The following is a 21121-nucleotide window of genomic DNA, read 5'->3' on the forward strand; positions in this document are numbered from 1 at the left end:
CTGTTGATATTTTATCCCTAGTGTTCAGTACAGTGACGTCACTGACGCTGGAAATTTCGAGACTATAAATATCGACTTGGGGATTTCCACATTTTGTAGCTATACATATATACTAGAATTCATAAACAGGAACGTCACTCAAGCTGAGGCTATTAAAAGATAGTGGGATTTTCCAAAGGAAAAACCCACAAGTTGGAGCTATAAATAGATAGTGGGATTTCATAGGAATTTCAGCTGATTTTAGATACATAGGTATTTATCGACGATCGTCACAAAATGAAACGAAAAATTGAAAAAGAAGAAAATGAGAAGAGGAAGAAAGAAGAGGAGGAGGAAGAGAAGAAAGAAGAGGAAGAGAAGAAAGAAGAGGAGGAGAAAAAAAGAAGAAAAAGAGTGTAGGAGATAAAATAAGAACTTGGTGGAGAAAAAGAAGAAATTAGAAGCAGAAGAAAACCCAAAGGCCCTTTTCAGGGCCCCCATATTTCTCGAAAAGAGATAGTCTTTGAATTGCCTACCCCTTTTTTTATTTTTTATTTTTTTTAAAAAAAAAAATCCCATGTTAATTTCCTTTGTCGCTATATGTTCCCACGATTTTTCTCCATGTTCAAATCCCCTTGTCGCTCAACAGTCCCACGATTTTTCTCCATGTTAAATTTCCCTTGTCGCTATATGTTCCCACGATTTTTCTCCATGTTAAATTTCCCTTGTCGCTATATGTTCCCACGATTTTTCTCCATGTTAAATTTCCATTGTCGCTATATGTTCCCAAGGGGTCCTGTAATGCTAATTCCCATTGTCGCTATCCTATCCCACATAACTACTCTTGTACTCTTTGGGCGAAATATCGTTGTATTTTCTCCATTGATTCAATGCCCTGATATGACATATTAAACCAGAGTTCTGAGCCATACAAAGCAGACGGCAATATAACTTTTTCCCAGACCTTCACAGAAACTATAGGATTCATCCCATTTGCGTTTAATCCAATTGAGTATAGTGAGTTTGTTACACGTTTAGCTTTATCGTAGGAATAGACTATACGATCATTAGTTTTCATTGATTGTGAAAAGGTAACTCCTACATATTTCACTTTTTTTGCTCTAGGAATATTCTGTGATCCCAGAGTAATTCCATTTGATGAGTACACTTCATTCTTTTTACTAAATATCATCCAATTACTCTTGTTAGAGTTATATTTCAATTTCCACTTCTGTGCATACTGATAAGCTGTATTCACGAGTATTTGCAATCCATTCAGCGTAGAGCTTAGTAGAGTAGTGTCGTCTGCCAAAAGCATGCCAGGTATGTTCATCTGATTCACTGTTATCCCGCAATTAGTCATTACTAGTTCATTTAATAGGTCATTTATGTACACGAGAAATAAAAAAGCCGACATTACACGCCCTTGACCAACGCCTCTCCGTAATGGAAATGTGTTCGATATACATCCTCTACACGCTAAACAGGCACTTGACTGTGTGTAGGAATGGGCGATTATTCTCCATATTTTTGCATTAATTCCTAATATTTTTAGTTTTTTTAGTAGTCCACAATGCCACAGTCTATCGAATGCCTTTTCATTATCCAGAAAAACAGCACATACATTAGAGTTATGATTATTAAAGGACATCAAACATTCTTGAAGAGTAAATGTAGCGGTGATAGCTCCAGCCTCCTTACGAAATCCAAATTGATAAGGATGTGGAAAGCCTATTTTGTCTAAATACTTTTGAATTCTGGTCATCAATATTTTTTCAAACAATTTTCCCAGACAAGATGTCAATGTTATACCGCGATAATTCACCCGATCCTTTTTATCTTTACCATTTTGTTTGTATATCGGTATAATCATCCCACATTAGGTAAATACTCATACTGGATCATGTAATTAAAAAAGGCAGTTAAATGTCTGATTAAATATTTTCCACCATGCTTTAAGTGCTCATTCGATACGCAATCAATGCCTGGTGATTTTTTTTGTTTTTAGAGACTTGATATGCTGCAACACTTCTTCCTTTGTAATATTATTACATTTTATGTTATCAGTCTCTAGTTTGCTTTCCTCGTACATATTCTTCATTTTGACACAATCATTATGTTCCTCATCTGTTGTACCACTTAATTCAGAAAAATATAGTTTCCATAGATTGACACATTCATCCAAAGTATTAGATTCTACTCCTCGAAATGCAATATTACCAATGTCCGATTTATCTTTTCTTTTTCCCCGTATGACTGCATAGAATTCGTCTATTCCCATTTCTGCACTCTTTTCTATCTCTTCAAATATGCACTCTTGTACTGGCAAGGTGAATTTTTGTTAATTCTTGTTAGTACATAGATGCTATTATACAGTAAACACAGTACGATTTGAGTAATTATTTGTGTTTGGTCAATTTTTTTCCCGGAAATGCTTTGCCAATGCCATTTTTAAGCCAGAAACAGATTAGGCAGAGAGAGAGAGAGAGAGAGAGATGACAACACTGTATGTTTGCCATTGTAAATGAATGGTACGAAACAACCACCACCTCTGGTACGAAACGACCAGCACATTTGATAAGAAACAACTAGCATCTTGGGTACGAAACAACCAATTTCCGCTGGGTACGAAACTACCAAATTCCACTGGGATCGAAGCGACTTGAGTACCATGACCCCTTTTGAGCTGCTTCCGGATCTAGTCATCGGAATAATTACGTGAGATGCATACTGAAGATAAACCATTCAGTTGTAAAATCTGTAATAAAATGTTTGCATATACTAGTAATTTGAAGAGTCATATGAGGATACATACTGGAGATAAACCATTCAAATGTGAATTTTGTGATAAAATGTTTGGATTTAGTAACGATTTGAAGAAGCATACGCGGATCCATACTGGAGAAAAACCATTCAGATGTGAACTATGTGATAAAATGTTCGGACAGAGTAGTCATTTGAAGATCCACATGATAATTCACACTGGAGATAAACCATTCAAATGTGAACTTTGTAATAAAATGTTTACATATAGTAGCCACTTGAAGATCCACATGAGGATACATACTGGAGATAAACCATTCAAATGTGAAGCTTGCGATAAAATGTTTAGGCATTGTAGTGCTTTGAAGACCCACATGAGAATACATACTGGAGATAAACCATTTAAATGTGAAGTGTGTAATAAAATGTTTAGGCATTGTACTGCTCTGAAGACCCACCTGAAGATACATACTGGAGACAAACCATTCACATGTGAACTTTGTAATCAAATGTTTGGACGGAGAAGTCATTTGAATTGCCACATGAGAACACATACTGGAGATAAACCATTCAAATGTGAAGTTTGTGATAAATTGTTTGGACAGAGTGGTCATTTGAAGAAGCACATAAGAATTCATACTGCACATGCACAAAAACAATTCAAGTGTTTAGTTTGTGACAAAATGTTTGGACAGAGCAGTCATTTGAAGAACCACATGAGAATTCATGCTGGAGATGAACAAACACAGCCCAAATGTGCAGTTTGTGATAAAATTTTTGGGGATAGTAGCGCTTTAAAGATGCACATGAGGATACATACAGGAGATGAACCATTCAAATGTGGACTTTGTAATAAAATGTTTACATATAGTAGTCATTTGAAAATGCACATGAGGATACATACCGGTGATAAACCATTCAGATGTGAACTTTGTGATAAAATGTTTACATACAGCAGTCATTTGAAGAGTCACATGAGCATTCATACTGGAGATAAACCGTTCAAATGTGAAGCTTGCAATAAAATGTTTAGAGAACGCGCTTTTTTGAAGAAGCACATGAATATACATTCCTGAAGTAAACCACTCAAATGTGAAGTTTTTGATGTTCAGGCAGAGTGGTGAATTAAAGATGCACATGTCGATCCTTACTGGAGTTCAACCATTGTTAAGTCTTTGATAGAAGTTTTAAATGCGGATTAGACATTGGAAAACAAACTGGATATTGACCTTTCAAACATGAAATGTGTGCGAAAAGTAGTGCTTTGCAATGCCACAGAATGACGTATGCATTCAGATGTGAAATTTGTCTTAAAATGCTGAAGCAGATAGTTAATATAAAATTGTCCAATTCAGCAAATGTCGTACAATTGAGAGTGGCTATTTGAACATACACTTGAGAATACATACTGGACATTATGTATTGAAATTTGATGGCTTGTATATATATGCAGGAGAAAAAATATTAAAGGGTGTATTGTTTCAATTGTTAGTTTAATAGATTTGTTTATGTTTTTAGTTGCTTTCGGTTCATTACTTTTACCTATAACTTTAAGTAACTTGTATCCATCTCAGGCACCATTGGTGCTAAGTAAGTGCCTCTGCCACATGTCATATACCATTCAGTTTTGGATGTTATCCTCATGCAAGTTCGTTTAGCAAATATGGATGTGTTTAGAATCTAAGAAAATAGTTTAAAATACTTGGCTCCTTTACATCTTTAGTTGTGCTAACTTACTAAAATTAACCTAATAAAAATACTGATTTTATTTGAACTAGTTAAGATTCTTAACTAGAACAAAAAAGAAAGCAAGTTATGTGAAATAAAAATGCTGAAGGGGACATAAATTTAATGTGTACATGAAGACAAACAACATCTGAGAACAAACTAATAGAATTGCTGCTCCATGATAGTCAAAAGAACTTTCTTAAAATTCATATGAACCACATAAAAGGAACAGTACCAAACAATCTGTGTAAAATGTTCACAAAATTTTACGCTGAAGAGTATCATTCATTGTTTGATAAATAAAAGCAGAAATTCCAAATACCCTTTTGTAAAATTAATTCATGATTATTGTGCAGAAACTTCTGTATTAATCCAGGCATTTGTAGTTTGTCAAAAGAGGTCAGATGTTAACAGCCTTTGAATTTAAAACACATAGATTGCACTTTTTCTCATCTGTTTCAATGCTCTATAAAACTGGTAATTTTCTTTAAGTACTTTCTGCATTTAACTATAAAGTAAATCTCATGTATCTTGCTCATCTAAATATTTACTCCATAAACTTAAAAACAAACAATACAAAAACAAGATCCTCCTGATAGTACTCAGAACTAAGTACTTCCTACTCAGAACCGAGTACTTGTCCCACTGCAATGTTCCCTCTGATGGCTGCCCATTTCCTTCCAAATCAAGCATAAATGCTGTTCACTACATTAGATTTTGCTGTGATCCAGTCAAAGTTACCTTTGTGACCTCACCAGTGTGTACACCCCATCTCAAAAATTGCTGTCCTCTTCTGACACTCACATTCTCATCAAAACCAAGTCATATTGACAATATTATTTTTGATACAAACAATGGCCCAACTACTTGGAACAAATTGCTCTAATAAGTTTTTCAACAATAATTTGTTTCATCGTGGTTTTATCTGCAATCTCAGTGTTTGTTTCTGTATTCTACTTTTTCCTTCTTTATATATATATATATATATATATATATATATATATATATATATATATATATATATAGTGCAATTTTTGTTAATGATTGTAAATTGTTTTGATTATCTATAATCTATAGCTCATATTTGCAAATGGGAATAGATTCTATTTTAAAGCCCCTGTGACACCATATAGCAAATTTCACCATTCTTCCAGTGTAGCTAAAGTTTGAAAGGATGAAATGTTTTGTTAACAAGATATTGGACAGTAGTGATGTGAGACATTTGACAGATTCCATTAGTGACTAATGTAATAACAAAAACAGTGGGATGTGGCACGCAGAATTATTGGAGAGGGAACAAAGAGAAGCAGGCCTCCTATTTTTAAGTGGATCTGAGAACAAAAAAAGCATGCATTAAATACAAATAAGACTCGTGTGAATATTGGTGATCAGCTTGAGCAATAAAATGTCCATATTATCTAATTCTAGTGGAATCAAATGATAGTTTGGTCCATTAAGATTAAATTTCACTCATACTGCAGATAAGACTGATAAGAAATCCTTATCTCTTCATATGTGCATTTATTGTGAGAAATTAGGGTACATTATTCTGATTGTTGTATAGTTAAAAAAATGGCAAGAGAATAAAGGCAGAACTATTTTAAATGTTATTTCTATGGGGTCAATGTCACAGTCATGTATTGGAAACAATACATTTCTTGGGTCAAACAAACCCAAGTCTGATTTTATTATGAAGAATTATTAACCATTCATAACAAAAGGTTCCATATCCATTATTGGTGATTCAGCTAATCCCATAACTACTAAAATCTTAAAGGAAAGAGGAGCTTCTCAGTCTTTTGTCATCGGATTACCCGTTACTTTGCCTTTTTCTGAGAAGTCTTCTTCTGAAAGTGTTATTGTGCAGGGAGTAGAGTGAGGTTTTATTCCTCTCCATATTGCTAACCTGACATCACATTCAGGTAGTAGGAAGCGCCTTTGTTAATGTTCCTCTCCATTGTGTAAATGTGGTATCAGACTTGGGGGAGTGGGGCATGCCTTTGTTAATATTCCTTTCCATTGCGTAAATTTGGCATCAGACTTCAGGAAGTCTGGAGTGCCTTTGTTAACATTCCTCTTCATTGTGCAAATTTGGCATCAGACTTCAGGGAGTAGGGAGTGCTTTTGTTAATGTTCCTTTCCATTGTATACAACATTTGGCATCAGTTTTTGTTTCAGGACCTGTCACAGTTGGAGTTTTAACTTCATTGCCAATTGTGGGTGTTCATTTATTGTTAGTCATTGATTTCACTGGTAGACATAAGGTTGTGATTAATACACTTGTAACTGACAGGCCTTGTTTGGATTAAAAAGTTGATCGTGTTGTAAAGGAAATCCCTGATTTATACACTGATTGTGCAGTTACTAGAGCCATAGCGAACGGAGCTCTTGAGATTGAAGTTAGCCAATAAAGTATTCCTTTAGCTGACGCATCAAAATGTGATTGTGGTGCTCTTATTACAGCTCGTGCTTTTAAGTAATATTTTGGACACAACCATTAATTGGGTATTATTTTGAATTCATGCAAAAACATCTTGGATTATATTACTTTGATTAATTGCAAGACTGAATGTACATCATCACACTTAGGCTATTAGTATAAATAGTACATTCAGGACCACAGGTACGACAACGCCTGTGTAATTCTTGGAAATAAGTATTTATCGAATATTACAATACTTTTTGTTTTTTACCGTTTTCTATTATTTAATATATATATATATATATATATATATAACAATGAATACTCGGCGGGCGGGGGTAGTATTCTGCCGACACCAATGCCGTAGATAAAGATTGACAATGAATAATCGGGCGGGGGTTGGAGTCTGTCGACACCAATGCCGTAGATAAAGATGTTTTAAAGTTTTAGTTGTTCTATATTTTGTTCTTTTACTATTGATCATAAATTTATAGCATACGCGGTCCTGCCACTCATTGGTTTCCAAAGTGTCCCTTATGCTAAAATATTCATCCACTAATTGATATTGGTGTGAACATTTATCTTGTAAAAAATATTTGATACGGAAATCTGAATATTTGGCATATTTACCATTCAAGATAGCGATTCAACATCACATCATTCAGGATCTGATAACTATGTAGATTTCCTTCTTGTTATGAATACATGGAATTACTTTTCCACAACATTTAGATATTTTGTTTTCAGAAATGTTGTTATGCAAATGTTCAGTAATTATGCTATATTAAATCTCCAAGATGCCTACCCATAACGTTAAATGGTAGGTCGACAATATGCAATTGTCAATCTCAGGAAACATGGAAGTGATTTTATTATATTTGTTTTTGGGAGAATGGTTGCAGGTTAAGTAGATGTAAGGATATAATTTGAACCATCAACATTGCATTTGATTGATTTAAATAAATTTTAATTTTTTAGGCAAAAGAATAATCCATCAATATTTTAATTCAACACAAATGCCAATTGACTTCTAGACAAATGTTGATTTGTATCTATTATATTTCGTGTACCCAAAAATCAAACCCTTTGTGAAAGTTATTCTTAGACTTTGTAACTGCTTTGAATATTCGTAAAAGAAGTTTAAATTTGTAAATTACTTTGGAAAGATTGATTATTATAAACTAAATGATAATCAACATTCAACAAAAAGTTAGGATACTGGCAGCGTCATGGAATCGCCAGTCATAATCAGAAGTTGCCTATAGTTAACTGGATTCTTAGATGGATTAATACAAGTGTGAACTAACATTTTTCCAGTTCATTTTTTCGCTATATAATTAATCTAATTAGTACTAAAAGTTTATAGAGATAAGGGGATTTTAATGCTGCGAAATATTTTTATATTGCCTCTTAAAATTACTCTTATTTTAACAAATGGATATCCAAAAAGAAATGATCACTGATGATTCGGCTGATTAGCTGCATATTCATCGATTCAAGGAATAACTGGTCCAGATCATTATGTTTGACTTTATGCATGTGGAAATACTTTTTTCCTTTTTTATTTAGTGTCTTATCTGCACAACCTACTATAATTTATTTTGTAATGGATCGCAGAAATCAGTAATAGTTTGGTATGGTAACGTTTGGATTTGATGAGTACGTTTGATTTTGGTACGTTTCGGTAATTTAATGTACGTTTTGACTCGAGTAAGTTTTGACACTTGGGTACGTTTCAGTCCCCCGCTCCGGTGGCCTAGTGGTTAGAACGTCCGCCTCGGATGCGGGAGGTCGTGGGTTCGATCCCCGGCCGAGTCATACCAAAGACTTACAAAAATAGCGTTCAGCATTAAGAGGTTAGTTTTAGGACTGGTCAGTCTGGTGTCAGGATAATGCGACTAGGTGGGACATCATGCTACATGTCTGCGGCATGATGCCCCAGTGCTAGACATCACTTTAAGCTGCCACATTGCAGACATCGTAGCGATATGACTGAAAAATTGTTAAAGCTATGTTAAAAATCAAAATCACATCACCTCACGTTTCAGTCCAGGTACGTTTTGACTTTAATACTTTTTGATTTGGGTCCATTGCTTTCATGGTACGCTTAGACTTGGGTAAGATTAAATTGCAAATGTTAGAAACTAAATGTATTTAATGATGTTCTCAGTAACTTGAATTCAGTCTGGTGAAGCTTTAGAGCGGGACCCACCACATACTTTACGTGATGGTGTTGATTATTTTAATAATACATACACCATGATACATAATAGCGATAAACCATTCATATGTGATATTTGTGATGAAGTATTTATTCACAACTGGCGAGGATGCTCATTGGAGACTAACCATTGAAATATCGAGGGTGTGATGAAATATATTTGGACGAAACGAGAGCCTGCAGTTAGAAGAAGAGTCACATGAAGACGCACTATGAAGATAATGTATTTAGATTCGAGGCTTGTGATACCAAGTTGGTATATAATAGTAATTTGAAGAATCGCATCATGATAAAAAATGGAAATACACCATTCATACGCGAAGTTTGTGATAAAATGTTTAGACGAAGTAGTCATTTGGAAGAGTCAAACTGTATCTATACTCAGGGTATTTTTTATTTAAAAAAAGCATTTTCAAGTAATATTATCTTATTGGGATTTATTATTACATATTTATATTTTTCCGCATTAAGTCCTAGGTTATTACTCCAGTAGCTATCCAAAAACAGAAATTCTAAAAATAACCTCTCAAACAATTTTAGTTCTGGAGATCGACAGTTTTCTCCTCAGCAAAGGGGATTATCGAAAAATGTACAACATGTACATATTTAAACAGTACCTTAAACTGAAAAGAAACGTTAATATATTCGCACATTTGTACAAGTAAATAAAAAAGACATGCGAAACATGTATTAAAATTATTTCCTAAGTAATTTTAGGAAATCGTCTCCGATTGTGGAGTAGAATTCACGTCATTTCTATTTTCTCCCAAATAGATGAGCAATCCTGGCGAAGCCAAAAAGCAAATGCGAGTTAATATCCACTGTTTCAAAAATCTCACGCGTCTATCTTCATAAAAGCTTAGTAGTAAATTAAATATTGATACTATACTGAATGACACTTTGTCAAGATGGCGAAGGGTGAAGTCGCATTTATAACTCTGATGGTTGGCAATACCATTCGCTAAAGTAGCAGCAACATAGTTTATATTTCTTAAAGTGGCGACCGGTTCGTCAGAAATTACATATGTGGTGATTAACAAGTTATGAATATGTTACATGGCGTGCAGGATTCGGTATAAATGTTGTCCTTTTACATGTAACATATATTACTTCCGTCGAGCTGACAAAGCAACTTCCAATTTGTATTACAGGCCCGATCCACTTAATTCTAAGATCAATTTCGGGGAAAGCGCATCAGCTAAACTTTTCAGAAATACGATAAAATTTATGTTATGAGCACGTCGTTGACGGACACAATTCAATTAAAACTTTTCGTCGTGCATTGATGCAATTTACAATGCGTGTTAAAATTAAATATGTCAGATGGACAAGATTTGGGCTTTCAACTTTACACAAAAACTTTACACATAATTCCATCCAAGACGTTATCACGGGAACACGGGGTATGGTGCAAAGAACTATCAGTTCGATCTCCGGGTCCAATGCTTATTTGTAAAAGATTCTTAGAGTTATCACCCCTAACTTTATTAACTACGCAACAGGAAACATACTGGATATAAGCCATTTATATGCGGTTTCCCTAAATACATTACTGTACAGTCATGGTCAGTAATGGACAGTAATGGGGAGTAATGGACGATACAGTTTACTAATTGCTGCTATTTGCAATAAGCACACTACTTCAGGTGCTATGAGATGTGAAAGGACAATATATAAGAAGCGATTACAATAATATATATCCTGTTTTGTAATGTTAGCAGCATTAAATGTAATAAAAAAATTAATTAATAACAGTACCGTTTATTGATTGGTAATAAATCGATTCAATTCAGTTATTTGATCCACACCTAATATGTTCGTTCCTGCGTACAACAAATCGTCAGCACAAAATATACAATACAATTCGCTCGTAACTAAATGTCAATATTTTGTGCTGACAATTTGTTGATATTTAGTTACGAGCGAAATGCATTGTATTATTGTATGGGTTTCTGCACCTGTTTGTAAAGTGCGATCTTTATAAAATAGCATACAGTTATATTTCACAGATATATAAATTTTATCTCCATATATTTTAGTGGAAAATTATTTTCAATATAATTTAATACAATTTAGAGTAAATTTCAATCGTAATACTTTTACTTAAAAGTTCTGTCCTAATAGACGTAATAGAAAAGAGAGAACTCGTGCTGTTTAGTCTAATCCTAAGGTCAATGATAAATTTTCACTTATTAATCATTAGTGAGGTATGTAAATACAATGTAATAATGTTCCCCGTTTCCTAAATGAATTTACCATGGTACACAATTTTTAATCTCGATCTCTTCTTTTTCTGTTTTTCCCTCCCCTCACATTCAAAAGGGACAAAATATGTAGAAATCTGGGGTGATAGAGAAAAGGAAATTGGGCTGGATAGAAAACATTGAAATTGAAATTGACAAACTAACCTACGATATCGTTTTTCATAACTATGTTTGCACTTCTGTTGGGACCTATCTAAAGTTTCTGTGTAATCAATGATGCAAAGTTGCAATGCCGGTCGACACAGTAAGTTAAATGTATTGGTTATGGGGCACATATATGTAATGTAAGGCTTTCTTTATGTTGTTGTTTCTTAAACCTTTTATAAGGTTCTGAAAATCGATTATTATTATTTAAACATAAAAATATCCAAAAAGGTCTCTCTCTCTCTCTCTCTCGTTTGACCATCGTATCAAGATAAAGGCGAAAATCTATGAAAAGACGAGAATAGAGGATTTTCGCTTATGTAAAACCACAACGTCTCTGAACCTATGAAGAATGATGGCAAATGTTAAGTCAAACCGACCAAGAGAGAGAGAGAATTTATTGTTGGTAGTAATGTTAATTAAAGCATAAAATTTACTGAGATCAATTTTAAATATGTTATAATATTTTAATTACCTCTTATTACTTCGTCGTTTCGCTTTGATTATATTCCATGCTAATACGTTTATGCATTGATAAGAGTTCAGTATTCAAGAATCATTGTGTCTGTAGGCCTACCGTAGCGCTCTACTTTCGTCATTAAAACCCTCATTCGTATATAAACCATAAGTGTAACTTATATTGATTTAATCAAGGTGCTTAAAAATAGAAGCACAAAAAATGAAAACAATCAACTTATCATTATGAAAAGGTGATTTTGAATAGACACAAAAAGGCAAAACTAGATTTTGTAGCGGACACACTCGGCAGGGATGTGAGTTCATTCACCCAGTTAATACAAAGTTGCCTCTCGTCAATCTAACTCCTCTCAAAAGACAAGAATATGTATTTGCATGTGTTATAAATACAAATTATGTATATTATGTACGCTATATCAATGATATGTCACTCGTTGTAAAAAAAACAAATCATGAAAAGAAAACTCGGCAAGCCTCGCTTTCTTTTAATGAAAAATGTATACCTCTCGTGGTATATCATTGGTACAGCGTACATACTATACTCGGCTCTACCATCACCAGCATCCTCTCGGTCAATGCTGAGCTCAACAAGCGTATCAGAAAGGCATCAACAACTCTCTCTAGGTTGTTGCAGAGAATGTGGAACAACAGCATGCTGACCGTGAACACTAAGATCACCGTGTATCGTGCCTGCGTGCTAAGCACTCTCATGCACGCCAGTGAAACCTGGACTCTGTACGCATCAAAAGAGAAAAGACGGAGAGCCTTTCACATGCTATGCCTCTGATGCATACTCGGGATCACCTGGAGCGATCGAATAACAAACAACGAGGTGCTCGAGAGTGCCAAAATTCTCAGCATGGTCACACTCCTCCGCCAACATCGCATCAGATGGCTGGGCCATGTACGTCGGATGGATGACGGACGGATCCCCAAAGCCATTCTTTATTCGGAACACGCCTCTGGCAAAAGGTCGATCGGACGGCTACATCTCCGCTTCAAGGATGTCTGCAAGCACGACATGAAAGCCCTTGACGTCGATGTCAACACCTGAGAAGAGCTCGCTCTGGACAGATCAACCTGGCGACATGCTCTGATTACTGGTATGAAAGCCGACGAGGACAAGCTACGCTTGCTAGCTGATGAAAGACGATCGCAAAGGAAAAAGAATAATCTCCAACCAACACAAGACGCAACTTTCATGTGCAGCAAGTGCAGCAAGGACTGCCACTCCAGCGTTGGACTACATAGTCACAGCAGTCGCTGCACAACCACCAACCGGGACATCTCTCTTTGGCGCAGTTACATCGTCTCTCGAGACTAATGGTTGCCAACACACACACACACACACACACACACACATACATACATACATACATACTAGACCAGCAAGTTGTTCTCCACCTTTTTTATTTTTGTTTGACTGGCGGCGGAGACCAACGTTATTATGCACTACTTGTGCTGAAGCCTTCTGCAGATGTATCTGCGGATGATCGGACCGCGCGCTATTAATTAATACATTTATTTAGACTAACCTTTGTATCCAGACGGTAAGTATAATCCCTCTTGTAATGATCCACAGCGTTAAATCCTTTAGAACACACACTTTTTTAGTATAAATCCCTGTCAGAACAGAACACCTGTGTATTCATCGGCTGTTGACTTCAGATTTGAATTACCCACGCATGCGTGTAAAGCAGCATCACCACAAGGTAAGAGTAACGCGTGAAAACCGTCTGGCGAGGTATTTATCACTGGGAACTTACTGATGCTTTGCTTGGGTGGGAGCTGTATCGTTACGGCATAAATTGTGAATGATAAATAAATTGTAAAAAGACCACAAACTGTATTCAGATGTGAAAATAAGCTACACATTAATAATAATAATAATAATAATAATAATAATAATTTATTATTATTACCAGTGGTAGTATATTCAATCATATTTAATAACATTTACAATGGTATAAATGGAAAGTTGACATACATACATATCTACATAGTAATACTTTACATTACTTATAAGAAGAACATGATTATTATGATGAACATTATTAATAAAATTTGCAATGGTATTTATGAATACATACATACGTACATACATACATACATACATGTTAATACTTAACATTACTTATAACATGATTAGTATGATGAACTTTGTGGTCTTTTTACAATTTATTTATCATTCACTCTATCTCACATTTCTGACATGACCTCTCTCTCTCTCTCTCTCTCTCTCTCTCTCTGTGTCTCTCTCCTAAATTTATGCCGTAACGACACAGCTCCCACCCAAGCATCAGTAAGTTCCCAGTGATAAATGCCTCGCCAGACGGTTTTCACGCATTCCTCTTTCCTTGTGGTGATGCTGCTTTACACGCACGCGTGGGTAATTCAAATCTGAGGCCACAGCCGATGAATACACATGTGTTCTGTTCTGACAGGGATTTATACTAAAAAAAAGTATGTGTTCTAAAGGATTTGACGCTGTGGATCATTACAAGAGGGATTATACTTACCGTCTGGATACAAAGGTTAGTCTAAATAAATGTATTAATTAATAGCGCGTGGTCCGATCATCCGCAGATACATCTGCAGAAGGCTTCAGCACGAGTAGTGCATAATAACGTTGGTCTCCGCAGCCAAACAAAAAAAAAAAAAAAGAAGAAAAAAAAGGTGGAGAACAACTTGCTGGTCTAACATACATACATACATACATATGAATACATGTTTCGTTTTGTGTGTAAACTGCATAAACTGTTACAAGTTATTTTGTAATAAGTCACAAAAGATGGTTAAATTTTGGTTTGGTAAGATTTTAACTTCATTGGTACGTTTAACTTTGTAACGTTTCGGCATTTAATGGTCCGTTTTGATTAGAGTCCATTTTGACTTTAGTAAGAGATTTTATTTTTGTATTTTCTTTGAAAGTGTCATGGCTATATAAAAAAAAAATACAGTAAACATTCATGTATTAGTCTAAAACTTCTAACCTGTTCAACGGCAGCATGTTCCTTACACTATCGGCTAGTTGGCGTTTCAGCCTAAACGAAATCATTCGATATATCAAAATATCAACCAATTCTGCGCGTCGGGTAATTCTGCGCAAAGATACGTCATTTCTGTAAACATTGGATCACGTGTTATTTTGGTTCAATAATCCATTTTGTATCAAGAAAAAACGATAGTACTTTAATTAAGAAAATTTGATATTCATAAAGTGTTAAAAAATATCCCACATTTAGACTCGAAATGGAAATGTGATTTCTAAATGGCAACGTTAAGACACACCCCATGACATTCTTGAACGTGTAACCCAGAAAATCCGATTCAGTCTGCATCTTTTGGAATCATACAAATAAATACATTATGTAAAAGATGGAAATATGTACCTTTTAAAACAATACTGCATTTTAATCCAAGTTTCAAATTTTGCAAGAAGTTGTCGCACACGTATAAAATTGTCTGCTACCCAACAGGTCAACTTGCCGCTAGACTATAAATTTTCAAGAAATTGCAAAGGGGTATAGTCTGTTTCTAAATTTTGTAGCAATTTTCCCAATCAACAAGACGTTGTAAACACATTGCATCCTATTCATCGTTGTCTTTCTTCCACATAATAGCTTACTCTTGATAAAATTTTGAACTTTACTAACTTATTTACAATATCATTTAAGTTTGCTTAATATATGTTGCCAGCATTTTTACGCTGAATTTTGTAAAACTAACTAACTATAAACCTGACCTAATTACTCGACTGAACTGCTGACAGAAACAGTCCAAAGTAATATATTTCATTTCTATAGCCCAATGGATAAACATTACATCATTTCAAAGCCGTGCGCTGAATAGGGCGACATATCGCGAGTCAGGAAAACACAGGTGGTATGCCATGTGTCCAAAATTAACATTATTTTGAACAGAATATTCTGGTGACAATTGCATCTTTTCAATAGGTAACATTGGTTTATTTAATTTTCGTAAATCGGTCTAATTTGGTATGCGTTTTGCTTCATTATTGAAGACGGAAACCTTTGCTGCGCAAAAATGCCCGATAGCATTGTAAACAAGGAGACAGACTGTTTAATGTCCTCTGGTTTCTTGAATAGTTCATTTGAGTAAAAAAAAAAAAAATATGTATCAACTACTGTACATGTATGATCAAAGGGATGTAACTCCTAAATTTACGGGAATTACTGATATTATCTAATACGGAACACTAGGGTGGGTATTCTGGTGATACTCCGACCACTGAGGTATTTGACATGAGATCTATAACTTCTATATTAAAGCCGACTACTGTACGCCTAACTACGATACGAGAAACGGTCAACGAGGCTTCTTGCAAAAAGGGGTCAGATTGTGACCGGCGAGAGTTACAGTTATAGTCTGACTATACATCCCCGTTTGGTTGTACCCCCTACCGATTTCAATAACAAAAACGTTTAATGTGATAAAAAGTCCACAGAACCAAGTAAATTGAATCCTTGATTTATAATTTCTAACTTGACTGTGACCTGAATGGCACTAATGCTCGCATCCCCTGCACCCTTTCATGCTCCTTTTGCACACATAAACATAGAAATTAAACCGCTTGTTAAATCCACGTGAAAAGCAAATTTGTTGCTATTATTTTCCTTTACTTGATGCGACATCGTAAATATCGGAAGCAGACGACTTATGTATGTGGATCTATAGTGGTGACACACCCTTTGCTGAAAATGGACTTATCCAAGAACTGGAAATGGATCCGAGCATATCCGTCTATTACATTGAAAACTTCCGTTAAGCATGAAACGCACAGCAGAAGTTCACGGTATTAGGGCCACTCTACTCACAGTCAAGTTAGAAACTATACATCAATGAATAAATTGAATAAGTTCCTTACACTTTTTATCACATTAAAGGTTTCCATTATTTAAATCGGTAGGGGGTACAAACAAACGGGTTTGTATTGTCAGACTATAGTTACCTTGTGTTAATTGGTGAGTGTACACATTAATTTACCTCAGAATCATGTGCCTTTGACCCCTGGCGAGAATCAAATTATACATTGTAAATAATTGGAAATTATAAATTGATGAAGGAAATAATTAAGTTTCGCGTACTTTTTTATTTACTTAATGTTGTGGGGTTTTTTAATGTAGGGAGGTATAAAACAGACGACAAAGTGTACGAATACTATAAAAAAAAAAAAGTCTGACTCTGCATCCCATTTGTTTGTATCCCCCTACCCATTTCAAAAACGAGAACGTTTAATGTGATAACAAGTGCACAGAACTAAGTCAATTGAATCATTGATTTTTAATTTCTAATCTGACTGTGACCAGAATGGAAATAATGCTAGCATCCCCTGCACCTTTTTATATTTAACAGACTTTCCATACTGACACGGCGCCATATTGCGTACACTATAGGCTAGTTTATATCCATCAAAAAGCATAATGATGTAGTTCATCCTGTTCGGCAACAGCCGGGTAATTCCGTAAATTACATAACGTTGAGAGTTTGGAATTATATGCCTTTGCATATATGAACATAGAAAATAAACCGCTTGTTATATCCACACAAAAAGCAAATTTGTAGTTGCCATTTTTTATTTTCCTTTGCTTGATTCGACATTGTAAATATCGGCAGCAGACGACTTATGTATGTAATCTGTAGTCGTGGCACACCCCTTTGCTGAATATGGACTGATCCAGAAAATGGAAATGGATCCGAGCATATCCGTCTATTACACTGTAACTTCCGTTAAACATGAAACGCGCATTTGATGACGGTATTAGGGCCTCTCTACTCCGAGTCAGGTTAGAAAATATAAATCAATGAATGAATTGACTAAGTTCCTTGCACTTTATATCACATTAAAGGTTTTCATTATTTAAATCGGTAAGGGGGAACAAACAAACGAGATTGTATTGTATTTTTTATAGGCCTAATTTTTAAAATAAAAATTAAAGTGTCAAATTGTGAAGTTTAACGACGGGAATTTAAAGAGACAAATGAGGATGCACTCTGGAGATGAAACATTCAGGTGTAAAATTTGTGATGAAATGTTCATGCTGGAGGATAATTATAAGGTCCACATGAGGATACATACTGGATATAAACCATTCAAATGTGAAGTTTGTGATAAAATGTTCAGAGGAAGTAGCCATTTGAAGGACCACATGAGGATACACACTGGAGAGAAACCATTCAAATGTGAAGTTTGTGATAAAATGTTTAGCCACGGAAGTCATTTAAAGAGACACACGAGGATACACACTGGAGAGAAACCATTCAAATGTGAACTTTGTGATAAAATGTTTACAGGAAGTAGTCATTTGAAAGTTCACATGAGGATACATACTGGAGAAGAACCGTTCAAATGTGAAGTTTGTGATAAAATGTTTAAACACAGCAGTAATTTGAAAAGACACATGAGAACACATGCTGGATATAAACCATTCAAATGTGAAGCTTGTAATAAAATGTTTAGTGAGAGTGGTATTTTGAAGAAACACGCGAGAATACATACGGGAGAGAAACCATTTAAATGTGGAGTTTGTCATAAAATGTTTATGCAGCATAGTGTCATAAAGGGTCACATGAGGATACATACTGGAGTTAAACCATTCAGATGTGAAGTTTGTCTTAAAACGTTTGGAAACAGCAATCATTTAAAGGTACACATGAGGATACATACTGGGGATAAACCATTCAAATGTGAAGTCTGTGATAAGATGTTCAGGCAAACTTCTACGCTGAATGTGCACATGAGATTACATACTGGAGACAAACCATTCAAATGTGAAATTTGTGATAAAATGTTTAGACGAAGTAGTCATTTGATGGATCACATGAAAATACATACAGGAGACAAAGCCATTCACAAGTGAAGTTTATGATAAAATGTTTAAGCAGAGTAGTGTTTTAAAGGATCAGATGGTGATTTATACTCGACATATTTAAATGTTACACATTGAACATTACCCACTCTTTTTGCAGAAATTAGAAGTGGATATATTCATTATATTTAAATTTGCATATTTAAAAAATTCATATCATTTTCGAAGCTTTCTATGAAACTTGACATAAAGATGTAATTTGACATATAATGAACTTGTATAATTGGACACCATTAATCGTATTTGCAGAACAAAGACAAGATTTACTTTTTCCTACTTAAATTTTCTAATAACATTTTATTTTTTAGTCTGCTTTGTGTTATTTGCCAATATTCATTAGTCCGGTATGCATGTGTGGAAAAAAAAATATGTTCATGTGTTAAATTAACAATATTTTGTTTAAAAACTACATTTATTACTCATGTAACTTGGACACCGGGACACCAAATCCCAACTAAGATGTCAAATGATCTATAAATATTCAAAGAAATTAAAATAAAACAATAGATGTTCATGTAAATTATTTTTGCTGTATATTCTAAATAGAGACAGTGGCCGAGTGGTTAAGACTCACAGACAGTCTGTCGATCAACCTTCAGAAACTTAGTTAATGTGTTCAATCGCAGATCGCGACTGACATATTGTCAGCATTTTAAAAAATATTAAAGGGTATGGCATGCCTTCTCAGCTGCTTTGAAAAAGATGATACATTGTTGAATGGGTAATTGTAAATTTATAAAACATAAAATTATAAAACAGATAAAATTGACTGGGCCCTCCGAACCCAAATAAGGGTGTTCATGTTAGAGAGGCCAAGGTTCACGTACTGTGTGCTTGATTACAAAATAATTAAATTAAAATTCAATCTATACAGAGCTCTGAATTGATAGAATTTTGTTTTGCACTTAGCTATTCATTAGAGGTGTGCTTAAAAATAATTGAAACAAACTATAGCAATTACCCAAGAAAGTCATTCAACAGATATTTAACATCTGTCAACCTGGTCACTGTTATTTCCATTTATCTGATTAATAAATCAGCAATGTCACAAGTAAAATCAACATTGTTACAGTTTTGCCTTGGTGGTGAGGTGAGTTCCCATTCCAGGTTGATGCCACTTTATCAATAGTAAACAAGCATCGGATTGGCCATTGGATAATTTAATAAGTCAACATTGTTTAACTTAAATAGCATTTTTTTGTGCCCCTGTTTTGCAAAATGGGGCCTTGATGACCCTCAAAGGTCGTTGTCACTTTTTCTGGGGTTGTCCACCCCCTCCTGCTCCTAGTTCCATCTGTGGACACAACATCATTAGGGTTCATTTTCCCAGAATTATTGAATTTGATAAATAAATAATGAAAATATTTCTTTTTACACGTATTTCTTCCTCTCACAAGCCTAATTACATACCACAATATGAACTGACTGGTTGTAGGACCAAAATGCCAGGAAAATCCATTTTTTAAATAAACTAGTCAGTGTGTTTTGTCAATATCATTCATTTGTAAAAAAATATATATGAATAAATAAATAACGAGCTCTTATTGGACTTGCTTCTTACTTCACGAAAAGAATTTCTTTTCGTACTTTAGTGCTACCCATTTTCATGGTCATTTGTTTTCGCTATCCACACAGCTTTTGATATCAGAAAATGTCTTTGACTGTCCCTCAGTCTATATGTTTGTTTTAAAATATCTGAAAATAATGATTTGCTTGGAAATGTAATCGGGATAATGTATCCAGTTTCATATATAAATGAATGCTCAATCAAGTGATCAGTTTATAAATTATATTTTTTCCTTGAAGAAAAAACTCTCATGGATCTGTGGTCAGGTTTATTTTACAAATAAACCTGTTTCAGATACATCAAAAACATCTCACCAAAGTACTTTGTGATTTTCGACTATTTATCTTTATTCCCCATTATTTTCATTTTTTTTTCCGATTTTCAATTTGTTCCTCATTGTTCCGGTTAATAGCCGGCCCGTACAAACACTATTTTTAAAAAAAAAATGAAGAATCAAATTGAAGACTCTTGCTGAAGATAAAACAAATCAGAGGTGAATTTTGTGCTGGAGCGCTCTACAGATATTATGAAGTTCTGAGAGAGTGGAGGGTGTAAGGTGGAGTTGTTTACATTTGCAACATGCACAATGGACAGAATGTTGGAATACCTGTTTCATGTACTGTAGCTGAAATGTCATTGGATATTGTACTTGTGCAAATTGCAAAT

General features: G+C 34.7%; 1 protein-coding gene across 1 annotated transcript; it reads left to right on the forward strand.

Annotated features, from left to right (window-relative positions):
• The first annotated feature begins 2615 nt into the window (after nucleotides 1-2615).
• On the forward strand, nucleotides 2616-20516 carry LOC149784225 (uncharacterized). Its single transcript, XM_089932959.1, has 2 exons — nucleotides 2616-3815; nucleotides 17953-20516. Exons 1-2 carry the CDS (start codon nucleotides 2703-2705, stop codon nucleotides 18877-18879), a joined length of 2040 nt encoding a protein of 679 aa, XP_089789085.1. The 5' UTR covers nucleotides 2616-2702; the 3' UTR covers nucleotides 18880-20516.
• Nucleotides 20517-21121: the final 605 nt, after the last annotated feature.

Source organism: Sinohyriopsis cumingii, chromosome 14 (assembly GCF_028554795.1).
Source record: "Sinohyriopsis cumingii isolate HCF-2022 chromosome 14, ASM2855479v2, whole genome shotgun sequence".
In the NCBI taxonomy this organism is placed as follows: Eukaryota; Metazoa; Mollusca; class Bivalvia; order Unionida; family Unionidae; genus Sinohyriopsis; species Sinohyriopsis cumingii.

What these genes read in the sequence shown, in the direction of transcription:
- LOC149784225 (XM_089932959.1), top strand. Translation starts at nt 2,703, where the DNA reads ATGCATACTGAAGATAAACCATTCAGTTGTAAAATCTGTAATAAAATG. An exon ending in AGCACATGAATATACATTCC is followed by an intron (nt 3,816 to 17,952) that starts TGAAGTAAACCA and finishes TTAAAATAAAAA; the next exon opens with TTAAAGTGTCAAATTGTGAA.